Source organism: Cygnus atratus, chromosome 3, assembly GCF_013377495.2.
Source record: "Cygnus atratus isolate AKBS03 ecotype Queensland, Australia chromosome 3, CAtr_DNAZoo_HiC_assembly, whole genome shotgun sequence".
Taxonomy (NCBI): domain Eukaryota; kingdom Metazoa; phylum Chordata; class Aves; order Anseriformes; family Anatidae; genus Cygnus; species Cygnus atratus.
In genome coordinates, this window is record NC_066364.1 from 55,198,953 (window position 1) to 55,218,286 (window position 19,334).

Here is a 19,334-nt window from a genome sequence, read left to right on the forward strand (position 1 = left end):
TGTCAGGACATCTAAGGGTCTAGCTATACAACACACTTTGGCAACAAAGATGCTTTAAGAAATTATCATGTACACGGATATAAAAGTTTGTTAATCCAAATTTAGTGAAGTGATGCAGACTGAACACCCTGCCACACACACACATTTCTAGGACATTTTTTAATTCCAGCCCACAGCAATGATGTGGTTTACACTATTCTCCCAGTTGTGTTAGCACAACTGAACATGGTGTCAAACAAACACAGAAAGCAGACACTGGGAGCATCTGTGGGGAAATGGCACTTCTTAGGTCAGCTTCACAGTTAACTGCTGTATATTATGCCCTATGCTTATCTATATTGACTGCAATTCAAGGCTGCAAGTCCCTTTGTGGTAGAGGCAATTTAAGATGTTACTGGCTGGCATTGACCCTTGGCCAGTTCCCAGTCATCCCTGCTGATGCAAGTTGTTATTCCCTTATTCAGTGGAAGTGATCTGTGAGGTAGATCACTGAAAAAGGTCTGAACCAGAGAAAGACAGCTAGAGAATAGTCAAAGAAAAAAAAAAGACACCACATATCCACATAGATTTATATAGCCACATGCAATGGAAGCAGCTGGAGGCAAGAAAGAGGGAGAGTGGGCTGTCCATGGGGACAGTGCCCATACAGCGCACTTCTGTGATGCCAATACCAGGAACAGCTCAGCAACACAGAACCTGTTGTAACACTGGCTGAACCTGTTGCAACGTCTGCTGTCCTACTTTAGGTTAAAAGAATATTGTGGTTTTATAGCTATCACATTTTCACTTGTGAATCCTTCCTGCTTTTTAATAGTTAATTTTAAACCTGGTAAAACAATGAATGTTCTGAATATGTAGATTGTTATTCATTAGACTCAGTATCATTAAATTTAGCAGATCTACTATGTGAATTTTTTTAAGATGACTGTGAAGCAGAACAGAACAGAAATCCATAAAAGGTGGTACTTTTTACAATCCATTTTGAATTTGATATGAATTTGTGCTATTACTTTGCTTAAAAATATTTGCCTGTCTTTTCAGTGCATATTTAAGCTAATTTTCTTAGAATACCAGTTTTGTAAAACCTGCTGTGGGACCAGCACTCTGAAGAACCCGAATTTTCAGAATGACCCAAAATGCCACCTTACAGCTGCTATAAGAGGACAAGACACAGACACAGACACAGATTTCTAGGTTGGAAGAGACCTCAAGATCATCGAGTCCAACCTCCGACCTAACACTAAGTACTCCACTAAACCATATCGCTAAGCTCTACATCTAAACGTCTTTTAAAGACCTCCAGGGATGGTGACTCCACCACCTCCCTGGGCAGCCCGTTCCAATGCTTAATAACCCTTTCGGTAAAGAAGTACTTCCTAACATCCAACCTAAACCTCCCCTGTCGCAACTTTCGCCCATTCCCCCTTGTCCTGTCACCAGGCACGTGGGAGAACAGACCAACCCTCACCTCGCTACAGCGCAAGAAGCAACGATAATTTTAGAGATTATCAAAGTTCTGCAAAATTCAATTGTTCTTAGCAAATAATTGACCTACAGATTATCACAAACAAAGGCAAAAACAAACAAACAAAACAAACAAACAAAAAATCACCACCACTAAACACCCTTCAAACAGTGGCTTTTGTATAATCCAGCAGATGGTGCTATGATGCAATAAACTGGTTCAAGAATACAAGAAATACCCTGAAAGTGAACATTTTACTCCTTTACCTGGTGTTACTGCTTTTTTGGTGGATGGATTAGCTGCAGGGTCTTTTGCTGGCTCTGAAAAACAAACAAACAAAACAAAACAAAACAATTACTATAGTGTTATATCTTAAAAAACAGAAATATAAGGGAATTCTTCCATTGAGGTAAATCAGCCTGTAGCAATTTTTTTTTACTGAAGAGCCAGACAAAGAGATTATCCAAAGAGAAAGGAGCTGAGCTGCTTTCAATTAAATCAAACACATCAACAAAATTGCCAGCCACAGGACTAGTATACATTTGCCATAAGAAACTGAATCCCTTATTTTAGCTTGTTCCACTTAGTTCTTCCATACCCATTGTCAAAGCAGAGCAAAGCAGGTATTGAGGGGTTTGGGCATGGCCTCCCCACATAGGCAGCAGCTGTGGGCTGGGAGCCTTCACATCTGATCATGCAGCTGTGAGAATAGAAAGTCCTGAACCAGCCTATGGCAGCTGGCGAGTATCTGTCATTTCTGCAGTGGCATCTCTTGGGTTGCCACAGCTACTCAGAGTAGTATCCTTTCCCCCTAGTCTGAATCTCTCCATGATGAAAAAAGTGAGAATTGGGCTACTTCTGGAAAGTACATCTGCACAGACATGGCTATACTGGGAATCTCTCTCCGTTCTGAGGAATGGGGGAACATGAGGGGAACAAATCCATGTTTGGTTCTGCACTTGGAAGAATTACTGCTTGGTTCTCCTAGTAGAGAAACATGGCCTCTCTGGCTTCTTAGATGTAGCTTTTCTTTTCTTTTTATGAAACATTTGCACTATTCTCTCTTTGTTGAGGTAGAATATTTCCTTGTGGAATGAAGTTCCAAATGAAGAGCATATGCATCCCCTGAGCAGACTTGGAGAATCTTAGCCCTCGGTAGAAGAACCTAACTAGCCTTCAGGATTTATTTACTCTTTACTAGCGTTTAGTTAATCCTTTTTATCTGTGGGGGCTGCTAATACAGGCTGTGCTTAAACCAGGATAATCTAACAACTTTCCATAAGCTAAACATCAGTGACTTTCATAATGGATTTTTATATCAACTAGAAGGTCCTCTAACTTATAACTCATATTTCCATACTGTGAGAGGAAATAATTAATCATTTTAATCACAACCTGAATTACAGAATGCCAAAAAAAAGTTAGTTAATCCTTCACATCTGTCACTGTGTTATTAGAAAGAAAAAGAATATAGCTATATCAGGAATGTAATTTTAAGTTCTTACCCTCCAGTCTTTTGAAATGTTCATAAAAAATGCATCAGATTGTCTTGTGAAACATAATGAAAATAAAATATAGTTTCGCATGTGTGGGATTGTTTTGTTTCCATCCATTTAAAAGTCTGTAGCAGATAATTATGCCCTAACTTAGTAATTATCACAGCATTGTAATTACTTGGGGTGCTCACCCCTCCTTCAGGGAAGTATGTAGAAGACCTTGAAGAAGTCTCCTTAGCATTACTTTCCTGAGTGCCTGTTCCCTTAAAAGCAGTAGGATATCCAACACATATTTTACAAATGGCAAGATAGACTTCATACAGAAATGCAGGAATCCTGCATGTATTCCCTTCTGAGCTCTCAGATAGAACTTGCTGGCCAACAAGACTATATTTTTATTTTCATAACATCTGTGAAACAAATTAGACGAGGATTCTTTTTTATTGTAGCATCCTTTTTAATTATTTTCAGTTGAATGTTTCATTTTTGAGCAAGTAAAATAATTTTGATTAAAAAAATATACATATATTTTACTAAAAAGTTCTGTATACTATTTATGTAACTTTTCAATAACATTGAAACAAATGTACTGAATGTATTAAACTTTTTTTTTTTTTTTTAAGTGTATGCTATTTAGTTAATTATAGAATCATAGAAACATAGAATCACAGAATGGTTTGGGTTCAAAGGGACCTTAAAGATCATCTAATTCCAACCCACTGCCATGGGCAGGGACCCCTCCCACTAGACCAGGTTGCTCAAAGCCCCATCCAACCTGGCCTTGAACACTTCCAGGGATGGGGAATCCACAGTTCCTCTGGGCAACCTGTGCCAGTGCCTCACTACCATCATGGGCACAACCTAAATCTCCCCCTTTTTAGTTTAAAACCATTACTCCTTGTCCTATCACTACACTCCCTAACAAAGAGTCCCTACCCAGCTTTTCTGTATGTCCCCTTTAGGTACTGGAAGGCTATAAGGTCTCCCTGGAGCCTTTTCTCCTCCAAGCTAAACAACCCCAAACCCCTCAACCTGTCTTCCTAGGAGGTATGCTCCAGCCCTTTGATCATCTTCGTGGCCCTCCTCTGGACTCATTCCAATATGTCCATAGTTCATTATTCACAAAGTATTTCAGTGCTAATGACTCTACATCTTTATGTGAATAAGTTTTAGCTGAAAATGAGGATGGCAGGGGATTCTTCTGCCATACAGGCTGGGAAAGATCATATATGGTGTCTGGAGTCAGTGTATTCTTTAATCATAAATTTGAATGAGATTACAAAGCCCCATAGTTTTCTGAACATTTTTGTATATTGTACTTTAACTACAGAGATCTGAGCAAATGAAATCTTGCCAGTGTAACTACGTCAAAATATTATTACTATGTTGAGGCATTGATGCTTACAATTTGCAGGAGAAAAAGGTGTAACAATACTCTCAATACTCTTGTCAATAGCAAAACGTTCTCAAAGCTTTTTTTTTTTTTTTTTGAGGAGGAGGAGGAGGAGGTTATTTATGCAGAACAGCCCAGCTCCTACCTCTCTTCTGCCTCAGAAGTCTTCCTGTCTGCATCTGTGGTAACTAGATAGACAAGGCCATGCTTTTGCAATTTGCAAGAATAAATTTGATGGTCCTCTGGCACATTGGACTTTCAGTCCATTTCCCCAACTTGCTGCCACTGCGAGCATGTTCTGCTCAGACCTCATTTGACATTTCCTTCCCTATGAAACCTTTGTTTTTGAAGACAGTGATAGAAAACAAGGAAGGCAAAACCATCAGTCACAAAGAGGAGTGTAGAATTAGAAGTAGCATAAGAATGGATTTAGAATGTAGGAGGCAGCTGAAGTCTAAACATGTCATTTTTCAATTATAAATGGTGTAGCTACTTTATTCTTTGTGTTTTCAACAATTCAATAACTATTGTGGATTACTGAAACATGCTGTTTGAAACTACATGACATGTAAAAGAGATCATAACCTATTGCACAGTAACATCTTACTTTTGAGTTCTTTGGACACAGCAGCTTCTTTTTTATCTGTAAGGTAAAAAGAAAAAAAATGCATAAAAACGTATATAGGTAGACAGTATATACTATATAGGTAGACAGAGAACTGCAGTACGTATTTTATTGTTGCAAAGTGCATTTGAATGATGCGGTGAATCATTTATTTTCTGTTTCATGATGAAATTGCAACAATTTGCATGTAAGTGTAAATGCAACAAAACGTATATGAATGTAGACATTTATGTTTAATTTCAATATAGTTATCTGTCAGATTCAACATATGGTTGAGTTACCATGGGTTACATGTACTAGCTGAACCATGGTTGCTCACCATGTGTACATTCTCAGGTTGCAGAAATGTAAGGCAAGATGCCCTAGAAACCTAAGGATAAAGTCAAGCAATGAAAAGCACTATCCAGTTTCGTCTCTCTACATTTGTTGACCATACAATTGACACGTAGTTTGGACAGCTCCACACAACGCCTACCCAAAACTCTAGCTGCCATATATTTCCTAAATGCCATAACAAATGGCATCTTTACGTTTAAAGAGAAGAGAGAGAAAGAATCTGAGATATCTCTCCAGTCCAGCCTAGAAGAAAGATCCCTGCTACTTCAAAATTTTCCCAGTTAAAATTCAAGCTAACACATTTCTTTTACATTACATTACATGTGAAAAAGAGAACACGTATGACTGTTACCAAAACTGAGCAAACATGAAATAACTTATGAACCTGAAGTAACTCAGTTCTATGTGTGGACCATGTAAGAATACGCAAAATCTGTCCCTGTTTGTTTTAAAAAAAAACTTAAAATAGCTATAGCAAAATGCAACATGGCTAAACAGAGCTATTAAATAAGCTATTTGGTCCCATGTTCAGTGAAAGTGGCACTGCTGTTCTTTTGTAGAACTTTTTTTCTGATGGCTGAGAGAAGATTTGGAATCCTTAACAAGTAGGTGCAAGTGGGCAGAAATATTCAGTGATAACTCTCCATTCTAGTGGTTGGTGTTATTCTACCTCAGGGATTTTATCTGGGTACAAAAGTGTGCTACTTTTATAACCATACTAAAGACCTTACATATTCTTTCACTAGTCTTATTTGTACAGCTAAAACACTGTTCATCGAGGTCCTATAGGACAGGAAGCAGAGATGCATAGAATGATGGTAGAAGTTACCCCCTTAGGAACCCATGAAGAAATGAACATCCTCTCTAATAATCTACAGGGTGCCTAGAATACAGGCAGAATAATGGTTATATCCACAACTTATGAATGATAAATTAACTGTGCTTTTAATCACTAATACAAGAAATACTTTAAGGCAGAAGCTGCCAAAATAAGTAGCTTTCAAAGCCAAGACTATCCCATTATCAATAATAATACAAAGTTGCTTCAGACAGCTCTCTAAATTGCTGTGAAAAAGTTGATATGAGATAAGGTAATGCAAATGACTGCCAAGTTGTCTAATAAAGAGTCTGGAAAACTTCAGGGGAAAACACAATTCTATTTGGGTGATATGCTGCTCTGAACTGAAATGTTTCTAGGTTAATCCTTGGCTTCCACTAACTCTCTACGAAAGCATGTTTTGCAGGCATTACTTCAAAGTATGATAATTACTACATTTAGATGAAATTAATCATGAAGCAGCTTTCAGACGTTATCTGACTAAGGAGCCTATTGAAGCCTTCAAGAAGTGCCTATTAGTAGCCAGATATGGAAATTTTAAAAGGTGTATATTGCAGTGATATGAATCATTTATCACAATAATCTTCTATTGCTGGAGGTTATAAAAAAATAAATAAATTGGCAGTATCATTTATAATAACAAGTGGGATCTAAATAAAGCCCTCAAGTTCTTTTTTTTTTTTTTTTTTTTTTTTTAATATAAGCCATAGTTTATTAGGACAGCATACATTAATATATTTTATAGCCATAATTTATGTTAAAAGAATCTGTGTGTTTTTCCATCATCTGAAATATACAACCTGCAGTAAATTCTCTGAAATACACAACATCAACATATAGTAAATTCTCAGTAAATATCTGGACAACCTTTCAAGTAAGAGAATATTTTTAAAGAGCTGAAAAATTTTGAAAATTTTGAAAAATTATCAATAGATGATCACAATAACATTTGATTATATGAAAAAGTGAATATTTCTATTCTTAAGCTATTTTTTTTTAAGGCAAAATGCCTAAAGTTAGATTTCTAAAGCCATACTTATGCAAGTAAGATGGAATGTAGAAGAAGTTTAGTAAGACCTTAAACCAAGTGGATTCTTCCAAAGGTATATAACACATCTAGGCACCTCAAGCTTGAATGAAATAAATGAATTAATTAAAGAGAATTAAATTGAATTAATTGGTAGAGCTCACAGGAGACAAAACTGATCGCAACTTCCGAAGTCCCGAAATGCAGTTGCTTCCTATAAGTCACAAACAATAGGTAACTAAACAACTCAAAGGAAAATAATACTGAAAAAATAATTGAATAATGAGTTATATTAATGCAATTAAAGTCTAAGAGCATTTTACCTTATTTAATTTTACTTTGCACAGGTCTTGGTTTTAACTTTTAAATGATAATAGTGTGTAAGTTGTTGGGGAAAGAAGCTTGTATTACAACAGGTTTCCATAGTCATGATAACTTTTTCTTAAAATCAGTAGCAACAGCAAAATATTTCTGGCCTTTTTGCTAGCCAATCTGTGGTTCTGTTTTCCAGGTTAATTAAGAGGAATTTCCAGAAAAAAGTTAACTTTTGTTAGACACCACTCCTAGGCATCATATAAACATTATCCTAAACACATCTTTGCCAATCATCCTAGGAAGCATAATTGCCAGAGCTTTAGGCTCTTTTCTTTTTAAAACTTTACATTGAATGTCTTGCAATCGCAAAGGCAAATGTGTGATATAAGAATGATGTATACAAGTCTTGGAAGCTATGCAACATCATTAAGACCAATATAACACATGAACAGCAGTCTGGGCACTCTAGCAGCCTTGACCAGCACTGCAGGTAAAGGCACTGTAGCTTCCTTGGTATCGGTGACAGAACTGTTTGATATCCAACAGAAGGGATTCTTTTTTTCTTCTCCAAAATAGCCCCACTTCTACAGCAATGTAAATCAATAAAATACTTTTAATAGACTATTGGGACTTACTATAGCAGATGAGACTTCAAAATCTGACCCTTCTGATATTTTGGTTCCCAAATTCAAAGCACACAATTTTTCAGGAGTTGCTGAGAACCTGTTTGGTATTCAAGTCTTCTTAAAAGGCTTATATGGATCACCCAGATACTGAGAGATCCAAAAGTACTGGGTATCTCTGACAATCCTAACCACAAGCTTTTTTTGAAAGCACCTGTAACAGGTTTTAATGTTATAGCTAACAAAATCATTTGTAAGACTATGAAACACCCCTTTCCTTTTTGCAGCTATTCTCAGGAATTATTTGAAGACAGTTATATTTTGGTACGTATTCTCAAAAAGCAAAAATGATTGTACAAGGTCCCCTCTTAGGTGACTGAGCAGATTTTTCTTTTACTGGATCTTGAAAAAGAATAAAGAACAGTAAAATATTTAAAATTATTAATGATAATAATAATAAAAAAAACAACAAATGTTAATCAAATATGATTTGACTGTTCTTATCTATACAGGTTAAAAGGATCAATTTTGAATTCAAACTAGGAATAAGCATCTGGCAGCCAGCATAAATGTATCAGTAAAACAGCAAAACAGTACTTTATACTTTCACCTCTTTTTAGCACATAGCTCGATCTTTTCCTCAAGCCTCGATCAGCATTCTTTTGAAGTAAACTATCAATACACAGTAGCTGCAAATGACATCTAAACTACACACGAGGCAAGAAAAAAAAATCCCTCTAAGCTCATATGGCGTCTTTCATGCCATTGAGACCCTAGGAGGTTCGTAATAAGCCATTAGACAAGGATGCCCCAGTGCTCTGCTACAGAATGTGGTGGTTGGAGTTTAAACAAATTTCCAAAATGGAGTATTTCAGACATTGCTCTGATGTGAATTGTAGAACTAGGTTTCAATTTTTTTTTTTTTTTTTTTTTTTAGCAATAGATTTGTGGTACAATGTCCATTGTACATTTAGGAATAGCAGATCTTCAACAGCTACACACAGCCTATAATTTCTATATATAAACATTAGTTCTAGGAAATAAATGGGTCTCAAATTGTATTCTCTTAAAAGACTTCTCTGCTTTTTCTTCCTAGAAAACTTTCACTCATATAAAAATCCTAAATTAAAGGTGTTATTCAGATAAATGAATATTCCAGAGACAATCTTCTGATAGCTCTGCTAATGCTGCACTGTTTAAAAAAGCATCTAGAACCCCTAATTGCAAGCATTATTTTTTTCTTGTATATAAACCAACTTTTCTCTTCAGAAACTTACAAAGGAATGTGACAGTAATATCACATTTACAAACAGAAACTAATTTCAGCATCTGTTAGCAACCACGGCGTCTGAATTAAATAGTACATGATATCCTAATCAAACATTGTGTAATCCAGCAGGTAAGGTTCAGGATGCAAGGATTCCTAGTCTGATCTGGGCTAAGCATCAAAACTTGGGAGTTACTAGATACCTCTAAAAAACATGTTTCACTGAATGAAAAACTAAAGAGAAATTTAAAATATTAAGCAGTTACTGAAGGAGGAATTCTCCTCCTAAACCTCAGTTGGCACTGACCATCTATCTTCTCTCTTTTAGGTGATGATCACATCCTTCAGTGTACTTATTCAAACCACATTTGTTGGCTAATGGTCTACAAAGACCCACAGAAAATGAGTTTTGCGATGAAAATACCTCACACAAAGTGACGAGCTGACTTGAAGAATGTTTCTAATAAAACTTAAAGAAATTTGTCCTTGTTGGTTTCCTAAAATTTATTTTGACTTAGGTATTCAACTAGTTTTGTAATTAAAAGTAGGAGAACAAAAAGAGCAGAAAAATGATCTGAAACTCAAAGAATCAGAAAATTCTATTGAAAATTGAGTGGATATTTTCCAATGTTTTGAAGACAAAATTGTGCTGTGTCTCAACAATAAAAGGCTTCTGGTGTTATTGACCAAAGAACAACTGAGAGCATACTCTGGGAGCTTGGTTCTTGCTTTGCAAATGCAATACAACAGCAGAGCTTTTAAGATGATGCACCTTCCAAATACAACAGCTAATGCTCTTTTTCCTTTCTTGAGCAAGGATTCAAGAGAGGAAATAGAAATAATAGCAGGTGGCATTCAATTGCTGAGAATTTCTGTAATGTGAATGTAAGGAAGTCTCTCGGAGACCAGTCTTACTACAGTCTGCTCTCAAACTAGCAAATGCACCAGAATTTAAAACCAATTTATTAAGTAGCAAGATTTGTGGTTAATATGATTTAAGAGTAAAACGCCTAGATAGCTGAGCATTATGAAGTTAAGAATGAACTGCTCTTGAATATACAGTAATTAAAAAACATTCTCAAGCCTTCAAAAATATTGAACTATACTACGGTCTAGCATTTTTTGCTTTCATTTACTTGAAATTCTTAAAACTTTTCCCACAAAATAGTATCAATTCAACTATATTCTTAAACACTTAAGCACATAAACACCGAAAAGTCTCATAGAATCATAGAATGGCTCAGGTTGGAAGGAACCTTAAATATCATCTAGTTCTAACCCCACTGCCATAGACAGGCACGCCACCCACTAGACCAGGTTGCCCAGGCTTCATCTAACCCGATCTTGAACACCACCAGGGATGGGGCATCCACTTCTCTGGGCAACGTGTTCCAGTGCCTCATCACCCTCTGAGTGAAGAATTTCCTCCTAATCTCTAATCTAAATCTCCCCTCTTTTAGTTTAAAACTATTCCCGCTTGTCCTGTCATTATTTGATTGAGCAAAGAGTCACTCTCCATCTTTTTTATGCCCCCTTTAAGTACTGAGAGGCTGCAGTGAAGTAACCCTAGAGCCTTCTCTTGTGCAGGCTGAACAGCCCCAGCTCTCTCTGCCTTTCTTCATAAAAGAAGTGCTTCAGCCCTCTGATCAACTATGTGGCCCTGGACTTGCTCTAACAGATCCACATCCTTCTTGTGTTGGGGGCTCTAGACCTGGACACAGTACTCCAAGTGAGGCCTCACAAGGGCAGATTAGAAGGGGACAATCACCTCCCTTGACTTGCTGGCCACTCATCTGTTGATGCAGCCCAGGATGCAGTTGGTCTTCTGAGCTGCAAGCATGCACTGCCAGATCATGTCAAACTTTTCATTCACCAGAACCCCTAAGTCATTCTCTGCAGGGCTGCTCTCAATGAGTTCTTCTCCCAGCCTGTACTCATGTATGAGATTGCCCTAACCCGGGTGCAGCGCCTTGCACTTAGACTTGTTGAACCTCATTATGTTCACATTCTCAATTCTCAAGCTTGTCCAGGTCCCTTTGGATGGCATCCCTTCCTTCTGTTGCATCAACCACACCACTCAGCTTGGTGTCATCTGCAAACTTGCTGAGGGTGCACTTGATCACATTGTCTATGTCATTGATAAAGATATTAAACAGTACTGGTCCCAGGACAGACCCCTGAGGTACTCCTCTCATCACTGGCTTCCACTTGAACATAGAGCCATTGACCACTACTCTCTGGGTGCGACCTTCAAGCCAACTCCTTATCCACTGAGTGGTCCACCCAGATATCCATATCTCTCCAATTTGGAGACCAGGATGTCATGTGGGACCGTGTCAAAGGCCTTACAGAAGTCCAGATAGATGACCTCAGTCTGTCTTCTCTGGTCAAGTGATGCAGTCACTTCTTCATAGAAAGCCACCAGATTGGTCAGGCAAAGTATTTAATTCTAAACTTTCTTTTAAAATTTGTTACTCAGTCGCTTTCAAATTTATGTATACATATATATTGATAGTTCTACACTAATTGTATGGCATTAACAAAGTCAGTCATCTTTCCATATCTCATAGTTTTGGGAGACTTTTTTTTCTTTTTAATTATTTTGATTTCAGTAATTATTTTGATTTCAGTCACTTCTGAAATAGTAGATACCCATATATAGAAACAATTTATCAGAGTCCCTGCACTTTCTATTGTAATGTCGCCATTTTATGATTAAGACTTTCAAAATTTCATATCACAGGTAATTAAAACAATGTTTTCTGTGGCTTTAATAGCTAGGAAGGCACTATCTAAACTGTACTTAATAAAGAAAGAGTCCTTAGTTGAGATACTTTTCTAAACCCCTAAAATTTGATAGTAACATAAAAAAAAAAAAAAAAACATTCATAAATACCAATATTTCTCCCACGTGAAAAATTCTGTCTTTGGACCAGCACTTGTTTTTTTTCCCTGACTTAGTCACTGAGCACTATACCACCATATGCTCTGTGACAATTACTGACAAAACCTCCCCTTGACTCTCCAAAAGATCATTTCTTGGTAAGCATGAGAAATTCTAGGACATAAGTAGTCTTCTTGGCTGCTCTGTAAATAAAAAAGTATCCAAGTAAGAGTAGTCATAGATCTAATACCTACCCCTTCTACAGAGTAAATGTTCGGGAAAATTTACTGGGAGAGGTCAGTAAGTGTTGAGTTCCAGGCAACAGGTTTTGTGTTTAAATTTCTCCAGAGTCTGGGATAGGAAGTGAGGGAAAAGTGCAGAAGACATTATTACTTGGTAAAACTGGGAGGAAGTGTAGTGTTCTGCAAGGTAAAATCAAGTTATTTTAAGTAACGTTTGACTAGATTATAAGAAAAAAATAAAATCAAAAGGTACTAAAAAAAAAATTGAGACAAAAAAGGGTTTGAAGATTTTAGGACTATGAAAGGTATCTCATGAACATTCTTCTGTTGTTGATTACAATATAAAATTGATAAAATTGGTGATAACACTTCTCTAAAATTCTGACAGATCATTTAAAATTCAGTTTGCAGATTGTTGTGGCAGGGAACATTTTTACTGTATATTTTCTCTGGCATTTTAGCATAGAAAAAATAATCATTTAACTTAAAATCAATTTACTTCAGACGTATCAAGGAAAATGTTTTGCCTTCTTTTCTCTGTAAGAGCAACACATTTCTTTGAGATGAGAATATCAAGTCATTATCCACTGTCTCTATACCAAATAAAGTCACTGGAAAAAATGGGAATGTGTGAGATACCATATAAGAGAATGGATAGACTGTTTATAAAGAGAAATTCCATCTTCAACTTTTATCATTACCAGCTCATCATCTAAACAGTAATGAAATAAAATAATTTTTAAATATAGTTCAGGGTAAATTGGTACCCAAGAGCAGTGAAAACTTTTTTGAAGCAGGAAAAATATTCAAGTCTTTCCTTCCACCCTTTGTGGAGCATGCTCTTTCTCCTCACCATCATCCTTCTTTACTCCTCATTTGCAGTAACAGACTTTTTGATCATTCTTTAATTTCTTTAGTGTCTTTAAGTCTCTTCCAATGTCCATCTGTTGAGTTTGTTGCTTCCTCACTGCAACATCCTTGTACCACCACATCTATCACCACTGACAAAGGAGTCCTGATATGAAATTTTACCTTAAACAGATTTCCCAAAATCATTTTTTAAAGTTCATTCAAAAGACTCAAAAATAAAACAAATAAAGAGAGATGTGAGCAAACAAGTGATTCAGCTACACTTGTAGTAAGAAACAGCCTGCACTTTGGGAACAGCCAATTTCAACTGTACCAGTGACTCATGGTTCCACTAATTACTGATTTCTCCTTTCTACTTTGTAATTGCTGAAATGCATTCAGTCTCCCCCACTGCAGAACAGGTGGAAACATGTTCCATTGCCTTCTGAATTAATCAGGAATGGTTTAAAAAAGCAAGACTCCAGAGCACAATATGAGATCACAGTCATCTGTACACAGGAAGCTGTAAATGTAGTTAATTGCACAAGCTGCAGTAATTTAGGGAAAAAGGTAATGCTTTTTGTGTAATATATGAAGGTAATAATATTAATTCCTAAAATTTAAGAATCAGATCTTTTCCTGGAATAAACTGTCATTTGAACTAATAGAAATATAACAGCTGAAAGTTTTCTTCAATAATTTTACCTTTTCTTGAAACAACATGGGTAATATAACCTCTTTAAAATATTCTTAAGAAAACTCAACACCAATACTTTTTGAATTATTCACAAGAAGATTATTATTATAATTTTTTATGGTCATAATAGGCTTTATTAAGGCTATGCATTCTTCTGATATCTCTCTCTAAATCTCAAAATATTTCAGTTTCTTCCTTTTTGTTGGATAGATAGACGTATGCATCTGTAGACATTATCACTAGGATAAAGACTTATTTATTTATTTATTTATTTTTTACTTCTGAACATGGATACAGTCAACATTCTCACTCTGTGATAAGGGAAATCCTAAATAATGTAATGTCCATCTGTTCATCTTTATAGGTGACACACTACTCTAATTACACTCTCATAAATGAAGCAAAATCTATGAGGAAGCAACCTCATGCAGAATCTATTGCAATCAAGCTAAAAATCAATGCACTTATAACCACAGATATGTGTGGCTCTTCCGCTTAAGAGCATCTGCCCATTCTATTATCCTAATCATTTGATGATACTTCATCTGACAGTCTTTCAGAGTTACGTATAGCAAAAGCCACAAAGTTGGCTTTACTTCTTAAGAAAACAGATCAAGAGAACAAGCAGGACCATTGGGAACATTTGTTGAAAGTTTAAACAATCTTAATGAGGAGTAAAGTGCAAAGGATGCACTATCATAAGTTGAGAATGCTGTTGGTCTATGAATGTTCCTAGAAGAAAGGATGAATTACATTTTGGAAAATGTGACATGAAAGGCTAACAAATATGCATTCATTAAAACTTAGTAATTTTTTAAAAAAACTTCATTTCATGCTCAAAAGAAAAACTTTTTTTTTTTTCTTTTTAAAATTAATGTAAAAGAAAGGAAGAAAAAAAAAAAAAAGCCTAACTTAAAACTGTGGAGATTTCTATTGACTTTATTTACCTCTGGGTCAAGCCTTCAACTTGTCCACTGAGTGACAGCAGAAATAATTAAGATAGCACTATGTAGGTATGTCGTCACAAACGGACTGATTATGCATGGATGTTTTGAGGTTTCACATAGAATAGCTATCTTACACATCAGGCCTGCTGACTCAGATGTACATCTTGTTTTGAGGGAACAGATCTGTTTTTCTTCATTAAAAAGATTAACTTTGTGCTGTTTGAGGCATAGGCATATTCTAATCCTGTTATTTCTGGATGTGACTGGAAAAATAAACATTACATTAATCCCCAGACCAACATAAACAGGGTTGATACAATAAATTAAATTCTTTAATTAAAGCTATGCCACCCAGCTGCTTGCATAGCACAGGTATATTGTTGTACGTATGTGAAAGTCCAAAGGCAAAATGATTATTTGGTTACCTGTGCAGTCTTTAGACTGAATAAGTATCACCTTCAAACTTGATACTTATTCTAGTATCTAAATCCTAGTACCTCCTTTCCCAAAAAGATTCTTTACAGGACTGACACTGCAAAAGAGATTGCCTGTCAGACACTAAAATGACTCCTCTGCTTTACTCAAGGAAGATTTTCTTGCCAACTCATCAAAAAGTGAGTTTGTAGTACAAGCCCAAGCCTCCTCCCTTTTCTATTTATTAAAGGACTGACATTTGTAATTTTTTTTTTTTTTTTTGGCAATCTGATCTTACCACCATCACTCACCATTTTCCTTTCTCACTACCTTCCCTGTTGCAGTGAAAGATGGAAAAGAACAAACACAATGTAACCAGTCGGAGCTGAGCAATATTCAGCATAGCCTTGAAAGTACTCAACTCACAGAAGTTAGCAAAAGCTGAGGCGCTGAAAGGTGCTTAAAGTTTATTCATCTGCCATCTGCTGCTAATATTTCATGGACAGAGCAGGCACCTCAGACAGTAAGTATTCACTTCTCTTTTAGAGCTTTTTTGCACATGTGGAGGTGGGTGAGGACGGGAATGGAGACAGTTTCCTCTAAAACCAATTTCATACTATATGAAAGAAGAGCTCAGTCCTCTGCTTCAGAGTCACCCACAGTCAATCTCAATCATATGTTGAACCAGTTGATACTGGAATGTGAAGGAGAGATGAGGAAAAAGCACGTTTCTAACTCTTTGTCTCTGCATTTCACTTCACTTCTAGCTCAAGTACTGAACCCTGAAAGGCATAAGTAGTTGGTCTTGAAATAAATAACATAACCATTACCACTTCTACCCTTTCAATTGGCAATAAGGGATAATATTTTCAGAACCACCACAGTGACCTTGCAGCCTCTGTACTTTTTTCAAAAGTGGCAGAGGTTTTTAGGAGCTCAGTTCTCACAGAAAATCAATGGGAGTTATGTGCCTGGCCTACTTTGACGTGTTTGCAAATCCCGCCAGGTGCCACACTGTATCTTCAGGCACCTAAATAACTTTGAAATCATGTTGTCAATCATTGCTGAAGATGGAGTTCAGAATTCAAAGTCCACAGAGTGCTTTGAAACTTTCAGTGTAGGATGTACAAGACAACTTTTGAGCTGCCTTTTGTCTTGTTTCAGGAACGTAATCCCTTAGCATCCAGTCACACAGAGACAATGAAAATTACTTTCCTGCTGTGCTTGCATCTCTACTCTGTTGATATATAGATATATAGACAGATGATAGATAGATAGATAGATAGATAGATAATTTGCATTGCCTCTCACTGTGATCCTATTTCTGATTTTATCTGTCTGGAGAGATACAATTTGATATTTACTACATAGTTATATCTGTCTCTTGATAATTTCTTTAAATATCAGTTAGAAAAGTGGGTTATTTTATTTTTCATGGAAGACTGAATACTTAGAGGATGACTACGAGTCATGTGTTCAGCTCGCAAAGGCATATAAAAATAAAGAAAGGAATTCCCACTTTTCCAATGAACTCGCAAAACAGTTGTCTCCAGTTGCATTCCTACAGTGGCTCTCCTCTGCATTCTCTCAGCTTATCACATGTATCTGTGAGGTTGTACATCTATAAGTTTCAGGGCTAGAACACACTAGATCATCTAGTCTGACCCTTTCTTGCAGAGACTCCTATATTTCAACTAGTGACCTTTCAGCTGATGTGTATCTTCTACTAGGTAAACTATCCTCTTCTGCAGACATCAAGGAAGACACTTCAATGGTAGTTTATCACTCTTAGTGTTACCAACATGTACCTCATATTCAGTCTGGATTCACTTAGCTTCAGCTCCCAGTTATTCATCCTTGTTAAACTTTTCCTACTACATTAAAGGAGCTGCAGTAGGCAGAATCTCTTTTCTCTGAAGGTACTTAGTATCCACAATAAAAAAGTCAATTCCCTTTAAAGAGATGAATACTTTATCACTCTTGATGAAGAATATCCTTAATTTGTAAATCACTTCAGTGACTTTTTTTCTGTTCCTTCTCCACTTTGGACATCATATCAACATGCATGTTCCAGTTGCTTCACTGCCTTGTACAAAGGTGATGTAGCCATGGCCTGCATTCCCTGTTGCAAAATTTATAATTTCACAGCTGCAGCAAAAAAAAAAAAAAAATTAAAATAAAATATCAACCTCAACCTGCCATTCACCCTGTCAGTTTTCAAGCTATTTTGCAGGTGTAAATGTAGATGGCTATATAACACAAAAGGCATTAGGGAATTGGGCCCTGAGGTTAGAGAGACTATATTTGGGCATCACAAGAGAATATAGCTCAGAGTAATGGGATAAAATTAAGCAAGGGAAAATTTAGGCAGACTGAAATGAAACACTTCTTAACTGAGATCTATTAGGTTGCAGAATAATCTTCCACGGGAATTGATGGAGACCTAGTTACTTCAAACATTTAAAACTAAACTGGAAAAAAAACAAACAAACACAAAAAAAACCCTGAAGATATTCTGTAAGGAATTATCCTGCATAGCCAGAGGGAAGGATTAGATGACCTAGTAGGTCATTTCCATCTGTACTTTCTGTGATTTCATTGTACAAATCCCCACAAACAGGAAATTGTTAGCAAAGTCAAGAGATGCCACTAAACCCTGTCTGTGTCAGAGAAAAAAGAGTGAATAACGTCACCTGCTGGTTAACTGTGCAGGAAACCTAATCCAGCATTTCTGCAGGTTAGAAAATATGACCAGTGCTGAAGGCTGTATGCTTAGCTGGTGTCTGAAAGGAAAAGACTACTAATGCAAAAATGTCAGGAAACAGCAGGTAAGCTATGAATAGGAACCAGGAGAGGAGGAGGAAAGAAAAAATCAGGATGGGCTTGAGACGCATAATAGTATCATGAGCAAGTTGTTAGTCAGGAATGAATCAGTGAGTAGTAAAGAGATGAAACCTGAAGCTCCAGTAAACCAGCAGGGAAAATTATGTATTTTTATAGGCTTTGGTGTATGGGCATTGACAATAATACCATATCATAGCTAAGGTGAGACCAAAGCCTGAGTCTTCGCTGAGCTTTGTACAAATATGAAATAAGGCAAGCTATGGTTCCAACAGAAACACACAAGTGTATGAGCAGTCTAAGAGTGAAAGCTGTCAAGAGAGCATCAGTAAAATCCTAAAGAAAGATCACAAAATTCTAGGGTCCATAACTTTATCTTTGTGTATGTGTAATGCAACAGGATTTGTTCCTAAATTTGCACTCAACTCGTAATGTATTGTGCCCCCTTAATTTTTGCAGCTACAGATTCATTTAAAAGTGTTGATAAAAACAGTGTAAAGCAGTGTTGATAGTAGTATACCCATGTACTAAAACAGTGTTGACAGTACACCCATGTTTTGTCTATTGCTGAGCAAAGTTTGCACAGCATCAAAGCTTTTTCTGCTGAAATGCTGGCTATTTTTCCCTTATTGCCTCTCCCCATTAAGTTGGGAAAAATCTAGGAGGGACACAGCTGGGACAGCTTACCCAAATTTGCTGAAGGGATATTCTGTACCATATAATGCCATGCTCAGCAAGAAAACCTGGGGTAAAGGAATAAAGGGCATGGAGTTTTTTTGCCAAGTGTCCATTGGTCAGAGACTGGCTGGGCATTGGTCTGTTTGCAGGAGGTGGTGAGTGACTGCTGTGGCATCACTCATTTTATTTGTCTCTTTCCTTCACTTATTAAACTGTCTTTAACTTGACCCATGCATTTTCTCACTTCAGTTTTTCCAATTTTCTCCTCTGTCCCATTGTGGGACTAAGGAGTGAGCAAGCAACTGTATGGGAGCTTAGCTGCTGGCCAGGTCAACGCACCTTTTATTAGTTATTACCTTTTATTGGGAAGGGAAGGGAAGGGAAGGGAAGGGAAGGG

The 19,334-nt window shown here is 36.7% G+C and overlaps 1 protein-coding gene across 7 annotated transcripts in view; it reads right to left on the reverse strand.

Moving 5' to 3' along the window:
* The window catches only part of TRDN (triadin), a 212,909-nt gene that overhangs the window by 100,024 nt on the left and 93,551 nt on the right, over positions 1–19,334 (reverse strand). For all 7 annotated transcript variants that reach the window (XM_050710077.1, XM_050710076.1, XM_050710075.1 and 4 more), the window contains exons 15-16: positions 4,962–4,997; positions 1,732–1,785 (exon numbers count right to left, since the gene is read on the reverse strand). In XM_050710077.1, the coding sequence (XP_050566034.1) occupies positions 1,732–1,785; positions 4,962–4,997 (90 nt within the window). The remainder of the gene's footprint in view (positions 1–1,731; positions 1,786–4,961; positions 4,998–19,334) is intronic.